The following is a 24,299-nucleotide window of genomic DNA, read 5'->3' on the forward strand; positions in this document are numbered from 1 at the left end:
TAGAATATGGAGAGAAAGAAAAAAAAATAAATAAATCAATCACAATTTTGAGGTTGTTTACAAAATATCTTTAACAAAATAACTTTAGAGCGTGCTCCGGAGCAGCACTCACACTGCCTCATCCCCGGGGGCCTGACTCTAGACTAGGGAACAAGCAGCTGTCAATCAGCGGCTTACCGCAATATCCTCTCCTAAAGCAGGCTAATGGAGACGGCTACCAGTAAATGGCCAGTGTTATATATAGCCGCTCCCCTGCTGTCAGCAGACGGAGCATTGCTGGGAGTGCAGAGATCCGGCCCATTCTCCGGACAGGTGGATCCTACAATTCAAGACAATTCTAACACTCATCAGTACGGTGTCTTCACTAATCAGATCAGACACTTTAGCTTCAATTCCTCTGGAAAAGCAAAAGTGGATTTCCCGATGCTGAATCAGGCAAGACCGACCTCACGAGTGCAAACCTGGCAGAGCTGCCCAAAAATAGAAATATGCATAAAAAAAAACCAAAACAAAACAACAGAGTGACCTATGGCTAAATTTGCCAAATGCACCAGCAGCGGGTACAAGAGATTAGTATTAGTCGCCCCATTATACATTTCCTTTTTGGACACAATTATGCATTTTGCTCAAAACCTTGCAGGAGTAATTCCAGCCTAAAAGTGTAACTGCACAAATCAGTGTGTTGATTTCAGTTGGACCATGTTTATCTCATTCCCGTGCTGGATTCACATCCAAATCGCTCAATACTGCCCATCGTGCAGGGCCGGATTCACATCCACATCGCTCAATACTGTCCATCGTGCAGGGCTGGATTCACATCCACATCGCTCAATACTGTCCATCGTGCAGGGCTGGATTCACATCCACATCGCTGAATACTGTCCATCGTGCAGGGCTGGATTCACATCCACATCGCTCAATACTGTCCATCGTGCAGGGCTGGATTCACATCCACATCGCTCAATACTGTCGATCGTGCAGGGCTGGATTCACATCCACATCGCTCAATACTGTCCATCGTGCAGGGCTGGATTCACATCCACATCGCTCAATAATGTCCATCGTGCACGGCTGGATTCACATCCACACCGCTCAATACTGCCCATCGTGCAGGGCTGGATTCACATCCACATCGCTCAATAATGTCCATCGTGCACGGCTGGATTCACATCCATATTGCTCAATACTGTCCATCGTGCAGGGTTGGATTCACATCCACATCGCTCAATACTGTCCATCGTGCAGGGCTGGATTCACATCCACATCGCTCAATACTGTCCATCGTGCAGGGCTGGATTCACATCCACATCGCTCAATACTGTCCATCGTGCAGGGCTGGATTCACATCCACATCGCTCAATACTGTCCATCGTGCAGGGCTGGATTCACATCCACATCGCTCAATACTGTCCATCGTGCAGGGCTGGATTCACATCCACATCGCTCAATACTGTCCATCGTGCAGCGCTGGAGTCACATCCAAACCGCTCAATACCGTCCATCGTGCAATGCCGGATTCACATCAACACCACCCAATACTGTCCATCGTGCACTGTTCCATACTGTCCATCGTGCTGCTACTGCTGATAATACATTTGAAACAGTTCTGTTATGATCCACTTCCATCAGTTAGGACTTGGAGTGGTCACCATTGCGGACATCTTTGTAATGCATCATATTCCCCAGAAACCTTGGCCTATTTGCTGCCACTGCAAACCTGTCTGTGCATGTCACATTTAGGGAAACCTGCAGCTAAACACAGAGTCTGCCATCGTTGACAATGGCATTAAGAGAGAAATCATCAACGTTGATTACAGTGGTGGTAGTTGTTTTCTGGTGAAGAAGGGGTGCAGCCGTTTTTGACCAGACCTGTTTACATTCCCTAATCAGATGCATGTTGAGTCCACATCCCGGAGACCGAGTATCCGTCGCGCACAAAACACAACAATTCCCTTTGTTTGCAGTCACTAACTTCACTCTTGTGTGCTTTTAATTTACTGACAACCGAGACCCGAACATCAAAGCGACTTCTACAAATAGTGCGAGGACGGAGCAGAAGCCTGGATTTTATATCGCACGCGGGCCGAGCAGGAAACAGACGCCAGTAATTAAAGGCAGGGAAAGCTACAGAATAGGATCTAAACTACATCAAATACATCACGTGCGAGGAATAGCCATCTCGGGTTTGCAGAATATTTACTGGTACAAGATCTAATATGTAAGTCGCACAACACTGTCTAGCTGTTAAAGGGTTATCCCAAAAACCATGAGGTGCTCTCAATTTTCCATATCTACAGAATAAATGTGGCAATACACCAGATTTTTAAACACACACTGATTTCCAGCCATCACCTCCCTAATAATGACCCCCAAGGGGTCTATGCCCTCTGTTGCTAGTGGATCATCCTTGCAGTAGTTCCAATCCAGGGTGATGGGTGATGTATGCTCAGATGTGACGGCTGTGCATGCAGGGCCGAGCACGGACTCCAATTATCCCCATGAACAGAGTTTGGACATAATCACGAATACTGGTCAACTAGTGGGTGACAGTCCCCCACATTCAAAACTATGAATGGTCTCATCTATATCAATAAAAACTGTCCATGTTAAGATCCATCTCTATGAGTAAATACACGAGGGAAGAGGCCTGCAGCACTGAGGAGAAGCAGGGTGCTGCTGGGAAATGTGGCCTCCTTTTATAGGATTATTCCCAACATTGAAAGTTATCACAGAGACATTGGGTCCTTCACCGATCCAGAAAGTTGTGGTCTAAAATGACCTGTTGGAATGGAGTGGCGATTGTCCATGGAGATCGCAGCTCTATTCATTGACTATGGTGGTGTTCTCAATCCTGGACTATGGCTGGCATGCCGACACTTGCCATTTCACAACAGCTGGTGCTGCTAAGTTTGGAGACTATTCTTCTGGGGGCCTGTCAAAGATCTCCAGCAGTCCTATGGAGAATGAATGGTGCCGTGTCGATTCATGCTCAGCCAAAGACCCATTCTTGAGAACAGATAGTGGAGAACGGAAAACTTGCAATATTCTGGATAACCTTAACATCTTAACAAAAGAAATGCCATCCCAATTTTTTTTTTTTTTGCAACTATGTAGCATTCGCATTAGATAGATTTAACCCTTACTTAACCACTCACCTCGTTGCCGTACACCATAAGGTGATGAGTAGTAATTAGAGACTTGAAGACCACCACCCAGCTACTGTTAGTTGTTCTTTCAAATAAAGTGTCCGCCAGCTGTGGGATGTTCACGTTCATCTCATTTGTGCACTGGATCAAATCTGAAAAAAATTACAAAAAATTAAAAAAAAAATAACTTTAATAATAATAATTAATTAATTTAATAATTTAAATAAATAAATAAATAAAACACTGTTCAACGAAGCGGCCAACATCAGTCTGTCATTGTATAAGTCAGATAGCGGCACCAACCACACATTTGTTATTACAGATTTGGCCAGAACATTTTATTACAATGTAAAGAAAAAATCTGCAACGTACATCTCTAATAAATAAGGAAATTCTCATTTATACATATTAAAATGAGACAGCCAGCCCCCTTTGCGCGCGCATAGCCAGCTCTCACCACCCCGACCCAAGCAATGCTCTCCGGTGTCCAACATGAAGGATGGTGACAGCTAAATGTGAAATCAGAAGACAGAGACGATGGTCAGGAGATCAGCCATCACAGAAGAATACTAGTAACTGACAAATTATGTTTATAAGCACCGTGCTGTGTATTTTTAATTGGTTAATTAGGAAATTAAATTAAAATAAGTTACGCAGAGAGGTTCAAGTAAATGGGTATAATAAGAGACTGTGAGGGAGATGGAGGGCAGTGCAGTAACATGGAGAGGACAGGTAGGATGGTAGACAGATGAAGGAGATGGAGGGTGGTGCAGCACTGTGGAGAGGACGGGTAGGGTGGTAGACAGAGGAAGGAGATGGAGGGCGATTCAGCACTATGGAGAGGACAGCTAGGTTGGTACACAGATGAGGGAGATGGAGGGCGGTGCAGTAATGTGGAGGGGACGGATAGGGTAGTAGACAGATGAAGGAGATGTAAGGCAATGCAGCCCCATGGAGAGAAGAGGCGAGGTGTAGACAGATGAGGGAAATATAGGACGGTGCAGCACTCTGGAGAGGACAGGCAAGATGATAAACGGTGGGAAGATATAGGGCAGTGCAGCACTATGGACAGGACAGGGAAAATGGACTACACTGATGAGGATTTGAAGGGCAGTGGAGCACTGTGGAGAACATGGGTAGGTAGGTGAAACAGAAATGTGGAAATGTATGGCAGTGCAGCACATCAGACAGCACAGACAGGGTGGTAGAGAGGAGATGTAGGGTGGTGCAGCACATCAGACAGCACAGATAGGGTGGAGAGGAGATGTATGGCAGTGCAGCACATCAGACAGCACAGATAGGGTGGAGAGGAGATGTAGGGTGGTGCAGCACATCAGACAGCACAGATAGGGTGGTAGAGAGGAGATGTAGGGCAGTGCAGCACATCAGACAGCACAGATAGGGTGGTAGAGAGGAGATGTAGGGTGGTGCAGCACATCAGACAGCACAGGTAGGGTGGTAGAGAGGAGATGTAGGGCAGTGCAGCACATCAGACAGCACAGACAGGGTGGAGAGGAGATGTAGGGTGGTGCAGCACATCAGACAGCACAGATAGGGTGGTAGAGAGGAGATGTAGGGCAGTGCAGCACATCAGACAGCACAGATAGGGTGGTAGAGAGGAGATGTAGGGTGGTGCAGCACATCAGACAGCACAGGTAGGGTGGTAGAGAGGAGATGTAGGGTGGTGCAGCACATCAGACAGCACAGGTAGGGTGGTAGAGAGGAGATGTAGGGTGGTGCAGCACATCAGACAGCACAGGTAGGGTGGTAGAGAGGAGATGTAGGGTGGTGCAGTACATCAGACAGCACAGATAGGGTGGTAGAGAGGAGATGTAGGGCAGTGCAGCACATCAGACAGCACAGATAGGGTGGTAGAGAGGAGATGTAGGGTGGTGCAGCACATCAGACAGCACAGGTAGGGTGGTAGAGAGGAGATGTAGGGTGGTGCAGCACATCAGACAGCACAGGTAGGGTGGTAGAGAGGAGATGTAGGGTGGTGCAGTACATCAGACAGCACAGATAGGGTGGTAGAGAGGAGATGTAGGGTGGTGCAGCACTATGGAGTACTATGTAGGCAAGTGGGATTAGGTTTATGTTGCATTCTAAAGCAAATGGGTAATCAGTGCATTGGCTGGCACAGGGTGTCAAGACCTGTGTAGCAGCTGGATAGAAAGATGAGTCTAGCTGCTGAATTCAGGATAGAATACGCCAACACTTTATAAAAGGTAAATTTCTGACCCCTTGGAACCCCCAAGAATTATTTTTAAACCCCAACATTCACTTTGAAGTTTTCCTTGCACAGCGCCAATCCTGGTCAAAGGTTGCAGAGAAAAAGGACACTGCGTTAAAAGTGCTGTGGGCTCTACAGACCCGGAAGATGTTGATTAGGTCCGGCCTCCATGGATTGAAAAGTGAAAGCATAATACAGTAGTAGCCCTTTAATGCTTTGTTACACTCATGAGTGGCCCTTCTCCACCTAATAGGAGTCTCCTGGAGAATAAGGTAAATTCCTCGAGCCACACATCATACGGTTATATACCAATTACAGGGCGTAGTCATAGGGTCCTTGTGAACCCACGCACGTACTAAAGGGTGCAGGAACAGTTTACAAAACTTTCAAAAAGACATTATATCTGTCACGTGGACCTGTAGGATAAAAGGGACCACCACCCAAGACATCTGAGAGCTGAGCCAAGACTACGCACCATGGACTTCCCCCAAGCATAAAGGAGACCTCAGGGACCCGTGTCCTGGCAGCGGCCGTCCCTGACGTGACGGCTCCTGGTTCTCACACTTCTCATTACCTCCTTTGGTGGAGATAGCCGTCATCTGCAGGTGTCCTAAACTACTAATCTAACAGCGCTTTGTCTTTGGCTAATATCCAATTCCAATGGCCAGGAGACACAGGGAAAAAAAGTCAATGGATCGCAGGGTTTAGTGATCAATCGAAGTCTGACAGAGGCGAGGAGATAAGTCATGTCATGGGGGGGTGGGGAAGCGGAGGGATTGCCATGTTAGGACACGTACCTCGGACTCTCGCTGAATACCACCTATTAACCCCTTCCTGACAACTGATTGAACGAGCGTGCGATAAAGGTTCAGGAGGTGAGCCTGCTCCATCCAGGGCAGATGTGACCGTGTTATGCACAGCCTACACCTGGAAGCAGGGATCAGAGCCTGCTCAGATTATTGCTGTTTAACCATTTAAATGCTGCTCTCTGGCAGCACCCGTCGCCTATGCACGCAAGTGTGGCGTGCCTATGAGTCGCCATACAGTGGTGGCCCTACAGAAGACTCCATTCAAAATCATTTATGTATTCACATGACGCCTTGCAAAAGGATACTGGTACTGCTGTACATATATCTGCATACACACCACTCGGGGGGGAATAAATAAATAAAATAAAATCGGGATATTTGGCTTTCAGGTGAAATTTCTGGAAAATATATAAATAAAATTCACACTACAGTGATATTTTATCATTTAAGGTAGAATCAACGACGGTGATTTCCTCATCTCGGACAATTTATTGACACATAAGCCAACACGAGTGGTGTATATACCCCCAAAATGTCACAGTCTCAATAACTTGTCATGTGGCCTTAAGCATCAATTACTGCTGACAACTACGCCTCCTGCTGGTCACCAGTGGAGTTACTGTCTGGAGGCCGGCATCCCACTCTTCTTGAAGGATGGCACTGAGGATCTGGCATGCAGAGTTACGCCCTCTACACAGCAACTCCGCTGATCCCATAGGTTTTCTATGGGATTCAGGTCTGGAGAAAGTGCAGACGCTCCATTTGAGGCACAATGGCTGGATTAATTATGTTATTCCAGTAGTTGAGGCTCACTGTACCATTCACACAATGTAGGGTTGTTCTGTACTGACTAGACGCACCGGCCTACACTTCAGCATGGCCACCACCACATGCTCATCTGGTGACAGCAGTGGCTGATGCATAGAGTTCTCCTTTACGTCTCCAACATCGGTGGCGGTGACTTTCATTAGTGATTAGCACTGAGGCCACCAGTCCCTCGCCCAGCGTAGAAGACACCTGTGCCAGGTGGAGTGGTCCGGTACCTTGCAGGTCATCTAGCACACAGATGTTAACAGTTTCAAATGGTCTGATGTGACCTTTGGAGCCTCTCACCTCCCTGAAATGTGCCTGGAGTTGTGTGTCAATCTCCATCTGGTTTCGAAAAGCATTGTTCACAATGAAGTGGTCATCAGTATGGGAAGTGGCCAAAGGACGTCCACTTCTCTGTTTTTCTGTGACTCTTCCAGTCTCTCTGTATTTCTGTACAACCAGTCGGCGACACTCTGTGACACACTAAGCTCAGTGGCCACTTCCGTCTGACCACATCCTGCTTGAAGCCTCATAATGGCGCAGTACTGCTGATCAATTCTTAGGGATCATATTGGTCCCATGACATCAGAATGTGCACTGCATGATGAGGACTTAATACCAATTCTAACTGAACCCCGTAATTTATTGGGCAATTCATGGATCAAAAACCTGTTGTGAATTTTGCCATTAAGCTCTTTGTTAAGAGTACGGTAAGTGGTGGAAAAAGTCCTGAACATTGAACAGTTGGACTTGTGCAACACGCCCAACAAAAAAAAACCAAAAAAAACCCCCAGCCCCTCATACAGTTACGTCGACAAAAAAGTAAGAAAAAAAATTATGGCTTTTGGAAAAAGGGAGGGGAAAAAACAAACAAACAAAAAAAAAAAAGTAAAAAAGAGCAAAATTGAAGGAAAATAAAAATATAATTTTCACCAAGTCAGGAAACTCCAGAAAGATGGAAGCTGCATGGACAGAGCAGCCATCAATTCTGGCCCATAGAAAGGGGTCCACAGCCGGGGAGAATGCACCATGGGACATGGATTAGAGTGGTCTTCATTAGTGTTTTCTATGAGGCTACAATATAGGGCTACAGGAGGCAATGGTGACAAAATAAGTGTTCTCGACTTTCCCTTCACAAATTATATCTGTGGAATGAAAGGCTTCTTCTAAATTATTCTTCAGAATGGAGGTTTGTTTTTTTTTTAATCCCATTCCCGACTGTCCAATTTTGCATTTTTCCATTTTCCGTTTTCTCCTCGTCTTCTTCCAAGAACCATAACTTTTAGTTTTCCGTCCACCCGGCCGTACGAGGGCTTGTTTTTTTGTAGGACAAATTGAACTTTTTAAATGACACCATACATTTTATCATGTGAGGAACTGAAAAGGAGGGAAAAAAAAATACAAGTGGCAAAAAAAAATAAAGTGCAATTCTACAATGGTATTTTATTTACCATGTTCACTGTACAGTAAGATTGACTGGGCAAAATGATTCATATTACACAATTACGCACATACCATATATGTACCGTATTTTTCGCTTTATAAGACGCACTTTTCCTCAAAATAATTTGGGAGGAAAATGGGGGGTGCATCTTATAATCCGAATATAGCGGTACCTGGGGGTCCTGTCTGTGCGGCGATCGGGCGCCTGTGTGCAAGCGGCCGGGTACCTGTGCTTGCGTGCAGTGGCAGCCGGCTACCCGTGGCTGTGTGCGGCCGGGCGCTGTGTGCGGCCGGGCGCTGTGTGCGGCCGGGCGGTCGGGTGCCCGTGCGGACGGCAGATGGCTGCCGTCCTCACACAGGCACCTGGCTGCCATCCGCACGCAAGCACAGGTAGCCGGCCGCTTGCATGCAGGGCGGGCGAGCAGCCTGCTGGCTGCCACTCTGTGCGTGCGGGGCGGGCGACTGTGCAGCAAGTTACCCAGTTTGTCCGTGGTCCAACTTTCAAACGATGGCGCCGGGAGCGTGCGCAGATGGAGCTCTTGGATGAGAGCTCCATGTGCGCATGCGCCGCTCCGGGCGACATCACTTGAATCGGACACACTGGGAAAACACGGCATCGGTCTGCTGCTCCACCACTGAGCCGTCACCGCCGCTGCCACCACTGAGCCGTCACCGCCGCTGCCACCACTGAGCCGTCACTGCTGCTGCCACCACTGAGCCATCACCGCCGCTGCTCTCACTGAGCCATCATTTGAACCGGGACCGCGGACACTGGGACACTCACTACACCGGCCTGCTGCACGACTCACCCGCCGCTGCCGCCACCACGAACCCCGTGGCTCCTGCCACCACGGACCCGCTCTCACTGACCCGCAGCGCTTGCCAGCACAACCTGTGCCTCCTGTGACCCCGCTTCACCACCACTGCTGCCTAAGAGAACACCGGAGTATAAGATGGACCCCATTTTTCTTTTTTTTACCTTTTTTGTGTCTAAATTTGGGGTGCGTCTTATAATCCGATGAGTCTTATAAAGCGAAAAATACGGTATTTTTTTTTTATTTACCATAAGTTGTGAAAAAGAATTTGGAAATGTAACAAAATAAAAAGGCGATTTAAACTTTAGTATGTTTGTTTATTTCTTCATATTTTTGAAAAAATTTTCTTCACTTTTTACTGTATTTGTTAGTTTCCTGCGATCGTCTGATCACGTGTTCTATATGTGCTGCCCCAGCAGTAGTCGAACTGCTCAGATCCGGGGTTGCTGTGGCTCGAGGGTCTCCGGACCCGGGGGCTTGCGGCCACTTCAAATGTAATAGGGTATTGACAAGGAATAAATGTTCGTGACACCACCTGCGGGTTGCAGTAAAGGGGAGTACCGCCGCTGCTGATGGGAGTACCAGGACTGATGGTGTGGGGCAGCCAGGTGTCCGTCCCTCCGCAGGTAGGGAAGGCCCCAGACAGTGGGGATTTGGTGAACGGGTAGCTTGCTTGGCCTTGGGAAGCAGGGTGCAGGGGGTCAGATTACTCACTGCGGTAGTCGTAGTGTTGGATCAGGTGGATTAAGCAAACACACACAGATGGTAAACCAAAGTCTCCAGGCACCGAAGTCTCTACGGGGGGAGCCCGTCCAGGACCCGCTCCCACCAGTGTCACTTGGTAAGTCCGGAGCCCTGTCTCTGTGCACAAATTGATTTACAGTTGTGGCCCCTTGGCTTGAAGCTTTCGGGGCCCCGCTACCCGTGTGTATGGCAGCTGGAACTTGGGATCTCAGTGGGTCGTGTATTTTGGAGAACCCTATCCCCCGCGTTGTGCTGACGCCTCCAATCTCTGAGCTCTTGGGGAAAGTTCATAGAGACTATCCTCCAAAGGTTAATTATCAGGTTGCTTGAAGCTTCTCCCCGATCTAGGGTCCTGTACCCCGCCGTGCTCGGTACCGGTAAGGTGGCTGGGCTTTCTGGTGCCAACCGTCCTCCTAGACTGCTCCTGTTACACTCCTGTCCAGTGTTCCTAATATCGGTCCCAGACTCCTGTGGTCCCGGACCACCGTCTGTGACCCAACCTGTCGCCTCCCTGGGAGCTCCAACTCCCCTGCTCCTCACTCTCTGAGGGCTAACTCTCAACTCCTTCTCTCCCCTCCCACCAGTCTGCCTGACCCCTAGGTGGGCAGCCGTGCTCCAAACTGACCAACCCACTGGTGTGTGTCTGTCCGTCCAGCCCTGGTGTGAGGTGTGGTTGGGATTTGTAGGGCGGATGTCAGTGACACTGTTGATGGGAACCTGGAACCATGGGAGCGGGGGCTCTGCACCCTGGGGTACAGGATGCAGTTCCCTGTAGCACCCTGATGTAGTCAGGGGCGCTACATAAACCCAGCAGTGCATTAGCACTGCTATGTATAGCACAAATCACGAATATATAGCACGAATACGAACGTCAGCTAAATAATGGCTTTAATGGCAGACATGGGGGTCTTCTGTTGATCACCGGCTGTCATTGCAACCCATAGGCACCCCACGATCACGTCACTGGTGGAATTTTGCACCCCCCGTCAGCATGCTATAAATTAAGCTGTCAGTGATTGATAATGGCATTTAACATGGCATTTAACATGGCAGGAATAGCTCAACTCCACCCGCAGTTGTTATAGGCACATGATGGCTTAACAATTTTGCCATCATCTGCCGGAAAAGATACGGGCTTGGCATGTAAAGTCAGGGACACGACAAATGACATAACAGAACATCATGTCAGGAATGGGGTAATAATGGGTAAATAGCAAACAGTTATTTTTTACAACAACTATTTAAGAAGACGAGACAACCTCTTTAAATCACTGTTTCACAAGGGGATAAGATATTACAAGAGACGGCCTGCTCTACTCCCATGAAAATACATGCATATTCAGCATGTGCCTATATGGAGGAGCTCGGATGCATTTGTCAGGGCAATCCCTCTAATGCTGGAAGAGAATCTCAGGACGAGTGGTGACCGTTCTGGTGGGATGTCGCCTGGCGGGTATCAGCCGGTGTGCACTGATACTTTATACCAGGCAGACGCACAGCACATGGAGTACACGCAGTCACTGACGGCGCTTATACTTTAGGCCCGGGATATCTGGACAGCCCCGCTGTATAGGACATCTGGAAAACATGTTCTGTTCTCAGGATCAGAGGAAACTGCTTCACAAATAATAACCTCTAATAAATTAATCAGAGACTTCATAAAACCATTAAAGACAGATCACGCTAATAAGATATTCCCTGAAAATATCCATCTAGAATTTAAAACATCAATTTACTGTAATGGGATTTCCTGGGCTACAAAAACAAGGAGTTTTTCCCACCAGAGTCCGCCCCTCGCTCCAGCGCCGCCTCCGACGGTCCAGACGTTAGGACGTCCTGACCAGCTGTCAATCAGTGGTTTCAGCGGGCAGGTTATTGATGATTGGGGTATGGCAGTGCTAGGGCGGGAGAGCGCAGATTGCAGGTGGATTACAGATTTCTTATAAAACTATACAATATATGGTAAATTGATAGTGCAACTCGTCCTAGAAAACACAAGCTCTCATACAGGTACGTCGAAGGAAGGAGGAAAAAAAAAAAAAAAAAGTTATGGTTTTTGGGAGAAAGAAAGGAAAATAAGAAAAGCAAAAACAATTTCACCTTGGAGGGAAATGGTTAAAACAGACAAAGCCAGATCCACATGGCAGCCACTGGAAACCCCCTCTAAATACTAAGCATTAAAGTGGAGCCATCATTTTTATTTTATTTCATAAATCAGTAGTACACATAGAAAATCAACTCTGTAATATATCTGATCAGAGAAGTCTGCTTCCTTCTCTGCCAGAAAGGAGCAGTCATGATCAAATCTGCATTCAGTGAAGACTTTCCCATAACGGAGATAGGCGATGGCAGTTGGGGCTGATGAGATTCTATGACGGCAAGATCAAGGAAGCGGCAAGAGCGAGGCGGCAAGAGCGAGGCGGCAAGAGCGAGGCGGCGGCAAGAGGCAAGAGCGAGGCGGCGGCAAGAGGCAAGAGCGAGGCGGCGGCAAGAGCGGGGCGGCGGCAAGAGCGGGGCGGCGGCAAGAGCGGGGCGGCGGCAAGAGCGGGGCGGCGGCAAGAGCGGGGCGGCGGCAAGAGCGGGGCGGCGGCAAGAGCGGGGCGGCGGCAAGAGCGGGGCGGCGGCAAGAGCGGGGCGGCGGCAAGAGCGGGGCGGCGGCAAGAGCGGGGCGGCGGCAAGAGCGGGGCGGCGGCAAGAGCGGGGCGGCGGCAAGAGCGGGGCGGCGGCAAGAGCGGGGCGGCGGCAAGAGCGGGGCGGCGGCAAGAGCGGGGCGGCGGCAAGAGCGGGGCGGCGGCAAGAGCGGGGCGGCGGCAAGAGCGGGGCGGCGGCAAGAGCGGGGCGGCGGCAAGAGCGGGGCGGCGGCAAGAGCGGGGCGGCGGCAAGAGCGGGGCGGCGGCAAGAGCGGGGCGGCGGCAAGAGCGGGGCGGCGGCAAGAGCGGGGCGGCGGCAAGAGGCAAGAGCGGGGCGGCGGCAAGAGGCAAGAGCGGGGCGGCGGCAAGAGGCAAGAGCGGGGCGGCGGCAAGAGGCAAGAGCGGGGCGGCGGCAAGAGGCAAGAGCGGGGCGGCGGCAAGAGGCAAGAGCGGGGCGGCGGCAAGAGGCAAGAGCGGGGCGGCGGCAAGAGGCAAGAGCGGGGCGGCGGCAAGAGGCAAGAGCGGGGCGGCGGCAAGAGGCAAGAGCGGGGCGGCGGCAAGAGGCAAGAGCGAGGCGGCGGCAAGAGGCAAGAGCGAGGCGGCGGCAAGAGGCAAGAGCGAGGCGGCGGCAAGAGGCAAGAGCGAGGCGGCGGCAAGAGGCAAGAGCGAGGCGGCGGCAAGAGGCAAGAGCGAGGCGGCGGCAAGAGGCAAGAGCGAGGCGGCGGCAAGAGGCAAGAGCGAGGCGGCGGCAAGAGGGAGGCGGCGGCAAGAGGCAAGAGGGAGGCGGCGGCAAGAGGCAAGAGCGAGGCGGCGGCAAGAGGCAAGAGCGAGGCGGCGGCAAGAGGCAAGAGCGAGGCGGCGGCAAGAGGCAAGAGCGAGGCGGCGGCAAGAGGCAAGAGCGAGGCGGCGGCAAGAGGCAAGAGCGAGGCGGCGGCAAGAGGCAAGAGCGAGGCGGCGGCAAGAGGCAAGAGCGAGGCGGCGGCAAGAGGCAAGAGCGAGGCGGCGGCAAGAGGCAAGAGCGAGGCGGCGGCAAGAGGCAAGAGCGAGGCGGCGGCAAGAGGCAAGAGCGAGGCGGCGGCAAGAGGCAAGAGCGAGGCGGCGGCAAGAGGCAAGAGCGAGGCGGCGGCAAGAGGCAAGAGCGAGGCGGCGGCAAGAGGCAAGAGCGAGGCGGCGGCAAGAGGCAAGAGCGAGGCGGCAAGAGGCAAGAGCGAGGCGGCAAGAGGCAAGAGCGAGGCGGCAAGAGGCAAGAGCGAGGCGGCAAGAGGCAAGAGCGAGGCGGCAAGAGGCAAGAGCGAGGCGGCAAGAGGCAAGAGCGAGGCGGCAAGAGGCAAGAGCGAGGCGGCAAGAGGCAAGAGCGAGGCGGCAAGAGGCAAGAGCGAGGCGGCAAGAGGCAAGAACGAGGCGGCAAGAGGCAAGAGCGAGGCGGCAAGAGGCAAGAGCGAGGCGGCAAGAGGCAAGAGCGAGGCGGCAAGAGGCAAGAGCGAGGCGGCAAGAGGCAAGAGCGAGGCGGCAAGAGCGAGGCGGCAAGAGCGAGGCGGCAAGAGGCAAGAGCGAGGCGGCAAGAGGCAAGAGCGAGGCGGCAAGAGAGAGGCGGCAAGAGGCAAGAGCGAGGCGGCAAGAGGCAAGAGCGAGGCGGCAAGAGGCAAGAGCGAGGCGGCAAGAGGCAAGAGCGAGGCGGCAAGAGCGAGGCGGCAAGAGGCAAGAGCGAGGCGGCAAGAGGCAAGAGCGAGGCGGCAAGAGGCAAGAGCGAGGCGGCAAGAGGCAAGAGCGAGGCGGCAAGAGGCAAGAGCGAGGCGGCAAGAGGCAAGAGCGAGGCGGCAAGAGCGAGGCGGCAAGAGCGAGGCGGCAAGAGCGAGGCGGCAAGAGCGAGGCGGCAAGAGCGAGGCGGCAAGAGCGAGGCGGCAAGAGCGAGACGGCAAGAGCGAGGCGGCAAGAGCGAGGCGGCAAGAGCGAGACGGCAAGAGCGAGGCGGCAAGAGCGAGGCGGCAAGAGCGAGGCGGCAAGAGCGAGGCGGCAAGAGCGAGGCGGCAAGAGCGAGGCGGCAAGAGCGAGGCGGCAAGAGCGAGGCGGCAAGAGCGAGGCGGCAAGAGGCAAGAGCGAGGCGGCAAGAGCGAGGCGGCAAGAGGCAAGAGCGAGGCGGCAAGAGCGAGGCGGCAAGAGCGAGGCGGCAAGAGGCAGAGCTCTTCCCCTTCATCTACATAGAGTCTCATCAGCACCAACTGCTATCTCTTATCTCAGTGATGGAAAAATCTTCACTGAATAGATTTTACCTAAGAATTGAGAATTTTGATAATAACTGATCAATTATGGCAGAGAAAGAAGCAGATTTCTCACATAAGATATATTACAAAGCAGCTTATTTTCATGTGTACTATTAATTTATGAAATAAAAATGAAAACTAAGCTGAATTTGTTACAAACAAAAAAAAACCTCCTCCATACTTGTTTCACGATTGTCTTGCAAGTGTAAACAGGCCGCTGATCCCCCAATAAATGAGCAAAACATTAGCTCATTGACCGAAATAATATTTTGTGTAGTGATACAAATTCATTGTTGACGGTGGTGGAAACAGGAATCGCTGCCAAGATCTATGGCCGCCACCAGGATCTCCGAGTGCAAATTGTTTCCTTTGGTCCGCTTGTGAAAAAAAGGCATTTAATCAAACACCGATGGGTAGAAGGTTTACCATTCAGCAGTATTATCATCCATGAAGGGGACACTTGGGAATATCCACCAGATCGGTGGGAATCCAGCTATCGGCACCACTGCCGATCAAAGAGGATGTGGCATCTCCTTTGTTAAATACCAGGCACAGCACCTTTATTAGCGGATGTGCCGAGTATTACGGCTCCGGTCCATGCATCAGACCCCCATGAATTTGATTTTCATGGCCTATTTTGCAGCATTTGATGAGCCAGTCTTGAGTCGTGCCACTCATGGACCCTTAAGTGACCTCTATAGAGGAAAAAGGGAATGGGCGCCCAATACATGGTCCTGTACTTCCTCAGGGGTGGATCTGACCCACCTTGGATCAGGGTGTGGAATTCCTACAGCCCGTATTGCCAGACAATAAGTACTTCCATAGATGTCAAAGCAATCAACATAAGACGTCCTAAGGTTGAGCCATCAATCACCTCTAGGGATCACCTCTGATCACATAAAGGGGGTCTAGCACAGTGCCATAGATACTTAGGAGTGCCTGCTGCCTCACACTCAATAGGACCTGCAATACCAGGTGCAGCCACTACAACAAGTGTGGCACTGTGCCTAGAAAACAGATGACAGTGTGAAGTCCAGGAGAACCTATTGTCGGTAGCAGATTTCTAAGCACTTGCAGAAAAATCGAAATTGGTTCAATGGAAAAGATAGCCTGGGTCATTGGATCAGTGCAGCCCTCACGTACCAGGCAGTGCCTCCCTATTACAAAATCCATGTATGTGTGGATATTTCTCAATCACAAACTCAGAGATGACAGCAGAGACTTGGTGTGAAAAATAAATGTGTAAAAAAGGGTCCGGGTAGAGAAGAAGCCCTGGTCAGGGGAACATCACAGCCAAATTAGAAGTAACAGCTTCCCGATACAAAGTCTGACACTAGCCCAAATAAAACGAATATCCCGAGAAGAAGGAACCAGGTGCCATAGTACATTATACCGTACAGACACGAGCAGCAAGCAGTACAAAGACCCCCATAGTCTGAAGGGCCACGGGGACTCTCCATTCAGGAACGAAGTGGGGGGAAGGGAGGGGGCACAATCATCTAAGAGCTCGCAGAAGAGACAGCAAGCACTAGGGTAACGCAGGAGTGGTGGATATCGTGCCAATCTGGCTTCAACCACATCAAATAAAGAGGGCTAAAAAATATGGCCAACCGCCCTGACAGCAGACATGAAAAAGGCACTGTCCGGTCACACTGACCTATCCGAAGCTTAAAGGGGTTGTCCATGACTTTAACATTGATGACCATTCCACAGGGTAGGTCATCAATGTGTGATTGGTGAGGGTGCGACTCCCGGCTCCTGCCGATCAGCTGTTCTTGGTGCTGCAGGCTGGAGCTACTGCAGGTCTGATTGAACTCCATTCACCGGAGTTGAGTTTACCTGCGGTCAGAGGTGGAGTACTGTGGGAACCTCCAGCTGTGACCGCAGATAAGCTTAGTGACATCACTGCTCACTCAGTGTCTATTTGAAGCCGCAGCGGGCGGTCATGTTCGGTGCCTGCATGCTGCAACGTCAGTATGTGTGCAGAAAATAAATCGTTCTGTGACCCTGTGTGGATTACGTCGGACCTGGGTGACTGGGGTTAATAAGTTGGAGAAAGAGGGTGGTTTTTGTATTTAATTTATTTCTTTTGACTTACAGATTAGTAATGGGGGAATCTCTTCATTACTAATCTAGGGCTTAGTGGCAGCTGTGAACTATCAACCCCTTACATTACCCAGATTGCCACCGCATCAGGGCAATTGGGATGAGCCAGATAAAAAGCCAGGATTGTCACAGATAATGGATTAAAAAATTCTGGGGGCTGAAAGCGGCTATTTTTAGGCTGGGGGGTGGGGGCAATAACCATGGGCCTCCCCAGCCTGAAAATACCAGCCCCCAACTGTCGGCTTTATCTTCCCTGTGTATGAAAATTGCGGGAGTACCCCACACAGCTTTTTTTAATTATTTAAATATTTTTTAAAGGCTCTGCATAGGGTCCCTCTTATTTTGATACACAGCCAAAATAAGCAAACGGCTGGGGGCTGCAACCTTTAGCTTTATCTACGCACGGTATGAATTACAATATATGGGGCACCCTACACCACTTTTTTTATTTTAGACCACTATAGGGATACTGACAACATGTGTGATTCCAACCAATCACAGATGCTGTCACACAGGGTGGGGGTGCTGTCACACAGGGTGGGGGTGCTGTCTGACAAACTAATCACAGACGCCGGGACTCACTGGGTGACGGAAGCAGTGAATATGTTAGAGGTAATGAGCAGGTCCGGAAGTAGTGTTAACAGCCACAGGGAAGGTCAGTCAGTGTAATGGTCCTTTTTTTTAAAAAAAAAATTCTAATAATCCAGGTGGCCAAACACGAACAGATACACGGATTTTCCTGCGAAGTCCTTGTTCAGGATCCGTGAACGGACATTAAGTATCCAGTATGGACCAAAAAAATCCAGGAATGCCAAACACTAAAAAATTCCAAAACTTTATTTCACATTTTAAAATTCCATGGTTAGGACTCCATTAAAAGGGAAACAGATGACGCGTTTGGATCCGAAACGCGTCATCTGTTTCTCCTTTAATGGAGTCTTAACCATGGAATTTTAAAATGTGAAAAAGTTTTGGAATTCATCATCGTTTGGGATTGCTGGATTTTCCCTGGATTTTTTTGGATTGCTTCTTCTGGTGACCAGCTGGACTCTGATCCGTGCATCCCTTTCTATATACCAGGAATTGCAGATGGCGGTGGAGTGGCCGATAAGTATTTTTTTTTGTTATAAATCCAGTATGGACACCAAATGTTACACTAGGCCCGATTCTCCCAGATAAGGGCATCTATGGCCACCTGCAAGAGCTCCTTCACTGGTTAAAAAAATGTCAATGAGGTATTAACAGAGCACCGCAAGCATTGCATGGTGACATGAATTGGGGAAATATAACCTCCGATGTGACATCACTTTCTCAAGTGTTGCTTATTACAAGTTGTATTTCAATATTTGGGATTTTTTTTATGCCTTCTCGGATTGTACCGTGCTTCCGACTCGAGCCACGAGTCATGGGCATGGTGTAGCTTTGGGGGTCCTGGGTGTCATTTCTATGACTAGGAGACACTAGACAGAAAGCCCGAGAATCCCGGCTCTACATCAGGCAGTTTCTATCTCTTCTCATCTTCCGTTTTGCTCCTTTTCTCACGCTCCTTTTCTCACTTATTTCAGTAAACACATGCGATGTTTGCCACAGAGCAGCCAAGTCTTCTCCAGCGGAAGCCGCTGCTGCCAAGAATCAGACAAGAACGGCTTAAAACCATCTGCTTAAGGGGAAATATTCACATACACGTGAACGACTAAGGAAAGCTTTATGGAGCCAAGCCTGGAGGGTGGGCTGCAGCGAGGAGAAGGCGTCCCCCCCCCCCCCCCCCCCATCCCAGCGTTACTATAGGAGGGATATGACGTTACACAAGCGGTGGCTTTCCTACATGTGTTATGTAACCTGCTACCTGCAGGATATGTACAGCACAGGCGAATACACAGGAGGAGGACGGCTGCAAGCCCCGAACCTGCCATGATGTGACTGACGGGCTATCCTCAGATCGGTGGGTCCGATACCTAGCTGCGAGCTGTTATCAGCCCCTGCAATAGCCGGATGAACAGAGCACATGGAGACGGCACACCACACCTGCGGCTCAGCTCCCATTCACATCAGTAGGAGCTGAGCTACAATACTGAAGTGTGGCGGCCAAGGACTACCCACGTGGCAGCTGAATCAGGCATCTATGAATCTTTTTGCTTAACTCCTCATACCTAACCGACCGAACTTTCAGCATCTCCCATTCTCACACCACCTCCTCATCTCACCCCCTATCTGTCGGTGTCCCCTAAGGTTCAGTGCTTGGACCCCTCCTTTCCATCTACACCTTCGGCCTGGGACAGCTCATAAGAGTCCCACGGCTTTCAGTATCATCTCTATGCCGATGACACACAGATCTATCTTTCTGGCCCTGATATCACCTCTCTACTAACCAGAACCCCACAATGTCTGTCTGCTATTTCATCCTTCTCTCGAAAGCTTGCTATTATTACCATCTTTTCCGTTAGCCATTAAAAGGTATCAACCACTGAGGACTTCAGTTCTTTTAAACAATTTTTCATCCTTCTTCTCTGCGCGATTCCTAAAGCTTAACATGGACAAAACAGAATTCCTTATCTTTCCTCCTCCTCACTCATCTCCTCCAACAAGCCTTCCATTGAACTTGATGGCTGCTCACTCTCCCAAGTCTCACAAGCTCGCTGCCTTGGAGTAACCCTCGACTCTGCTCTATCCTTCAAGCCACAAATCCAAGCCCTATTCACCTCCTGCCGACTACAACTCAAAAATATCTCCCGGATCCGTGCTTTCCTTAACCAAGAATCAGCAAAAACATTAGTGCATGCCCTCATCATCTCCCGCCTCGACTACTGCAACCTCCTGCTCTCTGGCCTCCCTTCCAACACCCTTGCACCCCTCCGATCTATCCTAAACTCTACAGCCCGCTTAATCCACCTGTCATCCTGCTATTCCCTGGCCTCGCCACTCTGCCAATCCCTTCACTGGCTTCCTATTGCCCAAAGACTCCAGTTCAAAACATCAACTATGACCTACAAAGCCATCCACAACCTGTCTCCTCCCTACATCTGTGACCTAGTCTCCCGGTACCTACCTGCATGCAACCTCAGATCCTCACAAGATCTCCTTCTCTGCTCCTCTCTTATCTCCTCTTCCCACAATCACGTACAAGATTTCTCCCGTGCCTCCCCCATACTCTGGAACGCTCTACCTCAGCACATCAGACTCTCCCCTACCGTGGAAAGCTTCAAGAGGAACCTGAAGACCCATCTCTTTCAACAAGCCTACAACCTACAATAGCCCCAAGTCCAGTAGACCACTGCGCAACCAGCTCTGTCCTCACCTATTGTACCATCACCCATTCCCTGTAGACTGTGAGCCCTCGCGGGCAGGGTCCTCTCTCCTCCTGTACCAATCTGTTTTGTATTGTTAAGGCCGGGGCCACACGGGGCACTACTGCGATGCTCGCATGACACTCGGCTTGTGCTGGCATAACAGCAGAAGCCGAGTGTCATGCTAGTATCCATGCGAGTGAGGGCCGGCCCGGAGGGAGGGAGGGGGCGGGCCGGCCCGGAGGGAGGGAGGGGGCGGGCCGGCCCGGAGGGAGGGAGGGGGCGGGCCGGCCCGGAGGGAGGGAGGGGGCGGGCCGGCCCGGAGGGAGGGAGGGGGCGGCCCGGCCCGGAGGGAGGGAGGAGGCGGCCCGGCCCGGAGGGAGGGAGGAGGCGGCCCGGCCCGGAGGGAGGGAGGGGGCGGCCCGGCCCGGAGGGAGGGAGGGGGCGGCCCGGCCCGGAGGGAGGGAGGGGGCGGCCCGGCCCGGAGGGAGGGAGGGGGGCGGCCCGGCCCGGAGGGAGGGAGGGGGCGGCCCGGCCCGGAGGGAGGGAGGGGGCGGCCCGGCCCGGAGGGAGGGAGGGGGCGGCCCGGCCCGGAGGGAGGGAGGGGGCGGCCCGGCCCGGAGGGAGGGAGGGGGCGGCCCGGCCCGGAGGGAGGGAGGGGGCGGCCCGGCCCGGAGGGAGGGAGGGGGCGGGCCGGCCCGGAGGGAGGGAGGGGGCGGGCCGGCCCGGAGGGAGGGAGGGGGCGGGCCGGCCCGGAGGGAGGGAGGGGGCGGGCCGGCCCGGCCCGGAGGGAGGGGGCGGGCCGGCCCGGAGGGAGGGAGGGGGCGGGCCGGCCCGGAGGGAGGGAGGGGGCGGGCCGGCCCGGAGGGAGCGGGCCGGCCCGGAGGGAGGGAGGGGGCGGGCCGGCCCGGAGGGAGGGGGCGGGCCGGCCCGGAGGGAGGGATTTATCTCCCTCTCTTCTCGCTCTGCACTCACTGTACACCTGTGTACCGCAAGTGCAGTGCGATTTTTCTCTCGCCCCATTCTCTTGAATGGGTGCGAGAGAAAAGAGTCTCACATTACACCTGCAGCATGCTGCGACTGTTTTCTCGGTCTGATTAGGGCTGAAAAAATAAATCGCTCATGTGCGCTGGCACACAGGCTAATATTGGTCCGAGTGGAATGCGATGTTTTATCGCACTCCACTTGCACCGATTTTCTCGCCGTGTGGCCTAGGCCTAATAATTGTTGTACGTATAGCCCCTTTCACTTGTAAAGCGCCATGGAATAAATGGCGCTATAATAACAAAAAAAATAACTCTACAGAGAAAAACCCCTTTAATACAAATGATTCCCCCCGCCCGCCCCCCCGTTTCCCTCCATGTTGGAAGGAGCATACAATACCTTCTTAGTTGCACTTCTAGCAATAAAACAAAGCAAACACTCATGATCTGAGCAATGTCCACGCCACGCACTCGGCTGCCGAGGACATTGATCTGCATGTGAAAGGTAAATGAGATGCTCTGTTCACAAAGGTAAACACAGATCGATGCGGGTGATGGTGTCACGGGGACACGGGCTGATACCCTGGGAACGGCGCGGCTAGGAGGCTCCCGAGGAGCACAATCTGCTGACTGCACTCCACAAGGTGCGGTCCCGTCCAGCCGAGGATAAAACACGGATACGACGCAGCAGAAGGGGCCGACACGACGTATGGAAGGTACTGATCCCGGGAAGGGACACACACCTGCCGCGTATACACAGGACTGCGACCGGACCACACCATTCTGGTGGGGTCTGCATTTCCCTTAATGTAAAATAAAAAAACAAAACCTAATTATTGGACGTGCTGAATTCTTTACATTAGCCTTTTTTCCCCAATTGCAAGCACGTGCACACTCATCTGAGCAGAGTGTGCACGCGTATGGGAGAAGTCGGGAGGAAAAGTGGTTGCTGAATATATATGGTGTATAAACTACGTATAAACACAGTTACCTACCAGACACCCACCGCTCATCCTTACTGATGCCCCCCATGATCTCCTGGCTTTATCAGGGGGTATCAGGGGCTTCCGCAGGTGCTGATCAGAAGTAGTCATAGTCAGTCTCAGTTAGAGGAAACTGGCTCTTTTGGCTCAGAAGGTCCATATCTGCCAGGGTCAATAAGTGGGTGCTAATTTGCTTCAGTAATCACTTAATGCCCCAATAAGAGGAACCAAGAAACAGTGGGGGACACAAGCAGCCAAAGAGCGGGGGGCAACAGAGCACCTGCGGCAAGTTGGGCTATTGTGTCTGGTCTATTTTCTGCTAACTTTAGCCCACCTGTGGACCATTTTTTTTGGTAACTGACAACTCCTCTAAGAGGTTGGAGCTTATTAACCAAATTTTTAGAGTGAATGGATAATGTGTCACACACTTGAAGCATCCGAGGTGAGTGTGCACTCATCCAGGAGGAGCTCAGGTGGCTCTGCCCCTAACAATTTTGGGAAACAAATTTAAAGTGAACCTGTCAGGTCCCCTATGCACCCAGAACCATGAGCAGATCTGGGTGCATATCTCTAATCCTTGCATCTCGTAGCATAGCTAAAGAGATCTTTAGAAAAAGTATTTCTAAAGATCTTATATCATATGCTAATGAGCGCAGGGACTAGTCGCAAGGGTGTTAGTTCCTTTGGCTAGTCTGCCCCCTTAGCATGTAAACACACCCATAGAGGGCGTGCTAACATGATAATGAATGTGTAACGTCAAAGGCACGGTTGCCCTCACCTCTGGTTTTTGGCTCAGTGCGCACTATCAGAACGTCCCCGGACTTCCGGTCATGCGCACTACACCAGTTTGAAGCCGGGACGTGTACACTCAGCTTTATAGTACACATGACCGGAAGTCCGGGACTTGTGATCATGTGCACTGAGCTGAAATCCAGCATCAGATGCGTTGGCAGCAGAGAGCGGTGAGATTGACCTCTGACGCTTTGCACTGGTGTGCTAATATGCTAAGGGAGCCTACTAGCCAAGGGAACTAACACCCTTACAACTAGTCTCCACGCTCATTAGCATATCATAAAGGATCTTCAGAAATACTTTTTCTAAAGATATTTTTATGTATACTACTAGATGCAGGGACAGAGGCAGGTATTAGAAATATGCACCAAGAACTGCTCGTGGTACTGGGTGCATATTGCACCTGACAGGTTCCCTTTAACATGCTTTCAGAGTGCTGTAACGGGATTACACCCCAAACCCCTTAAGAAGAAAAAAAAAATCAAATCAAGTTCGCCCCTATTGATCAGACAGTGGATAACTTGCTTATTGCTGGGGGTGCAATTAACAGTAACCCCCTAGTAATCCAGCGATCAGGACGCAGGAACATCTAAAGCAGAGACGTGCCGGCTCCAATCACCGTCTACGGGAATTCCATAACTCCGCTCCATTTAGTACACAGACACCTGAAGATGCAGCTACTGTGGCAGTATCTTGTACTGCACCATGGTATTTGGTGCCGTTAGGGAATATTGTGTGCACTACATGGATGTATTTAACAGTACTATGCATGTAGTAGACTTTGAATGGCAGTATTTCCGCAACGTTACTATGTATTGACTGGTAAAGCAAGAGTAGGAAAACTCACGAGAAATGCCGATGTAGAGTTCGACGGTGGGTGCTGTACACGCTCCGCCCCTACAACCCATACACATGCATGCAGACATGTGTGGGGGCTTTTGGTCCAGGTCATCCGCTCGCGCAGGTCTCACGCAGGCGCATTTCGCCATGTCCCTATCGCGGGGGTGGCATAAAGTTTCCCTTGCGCAAGCGCTGATGATGTAGTTGCGCAAGCACGAGATTATGGCCGGCGCTGTGTATCACCTCATCAGCGTCATCCTCGTACCTGCCCATAATCTCGGGCCTGCGCAACTACATCACCGGCGCTCGCCCCGCGATAGTGGCACAGCGAAATGCGCCTGCGCGAGACTCCAGCAGCGTGAACGATGACGGGGGCGGCGTCATCCATGTAAATCATGACTGGAGGACTGTGAACAGCGGCAG

The 24,299-nt window shown here is 51.3% G+C and overlaps 1 protein-coding gene across 9 annotated transcripts in view; it reads right to left on the bottom strand.

Annotated features, from left to right (window-relative positions):
* PICALM (phosphatidylinositol binding clathrin assembly protein) overlaps positions 1 to 24,299 on the bottom strand; it is a 141,266-nt gene that overhangs the window by 109,922 nt on the left and 7,045 nt on the right. For all 9 annotated transcript variants that reach the window (XM_075337552.1, XM_075337547.1, XM_075337546.1 and 6 more), the window contains exon 2: positions 3,156 to 3,298. In XM_075337552.1, the coding sequence (XP_075193667.1) occupies positions 3,156 to 3,298 (143 nt within the window). The remainder of the gene's footprint in view (positions 1 to 3,155; positions 3,299 to 24,299) is intronic.

Source organism: Anomaloglossus baeobatrachus, chromosome 2 (assembly GCF_048569485.1).
Source record: "Anomaloglossus baeobatrachus isolate aAnoBae1 chromosome 2, aAnoBae1.hap1, whole genome shotgun sequence".
Classification (NCBI taxonomy): domain Eukaryota; kingdom Metazoa; phylum Chordata; class Amphibia; order Anura; family Aromobatidae; genus Anomaloglossus; species Anomaloglossus baeobatrachus.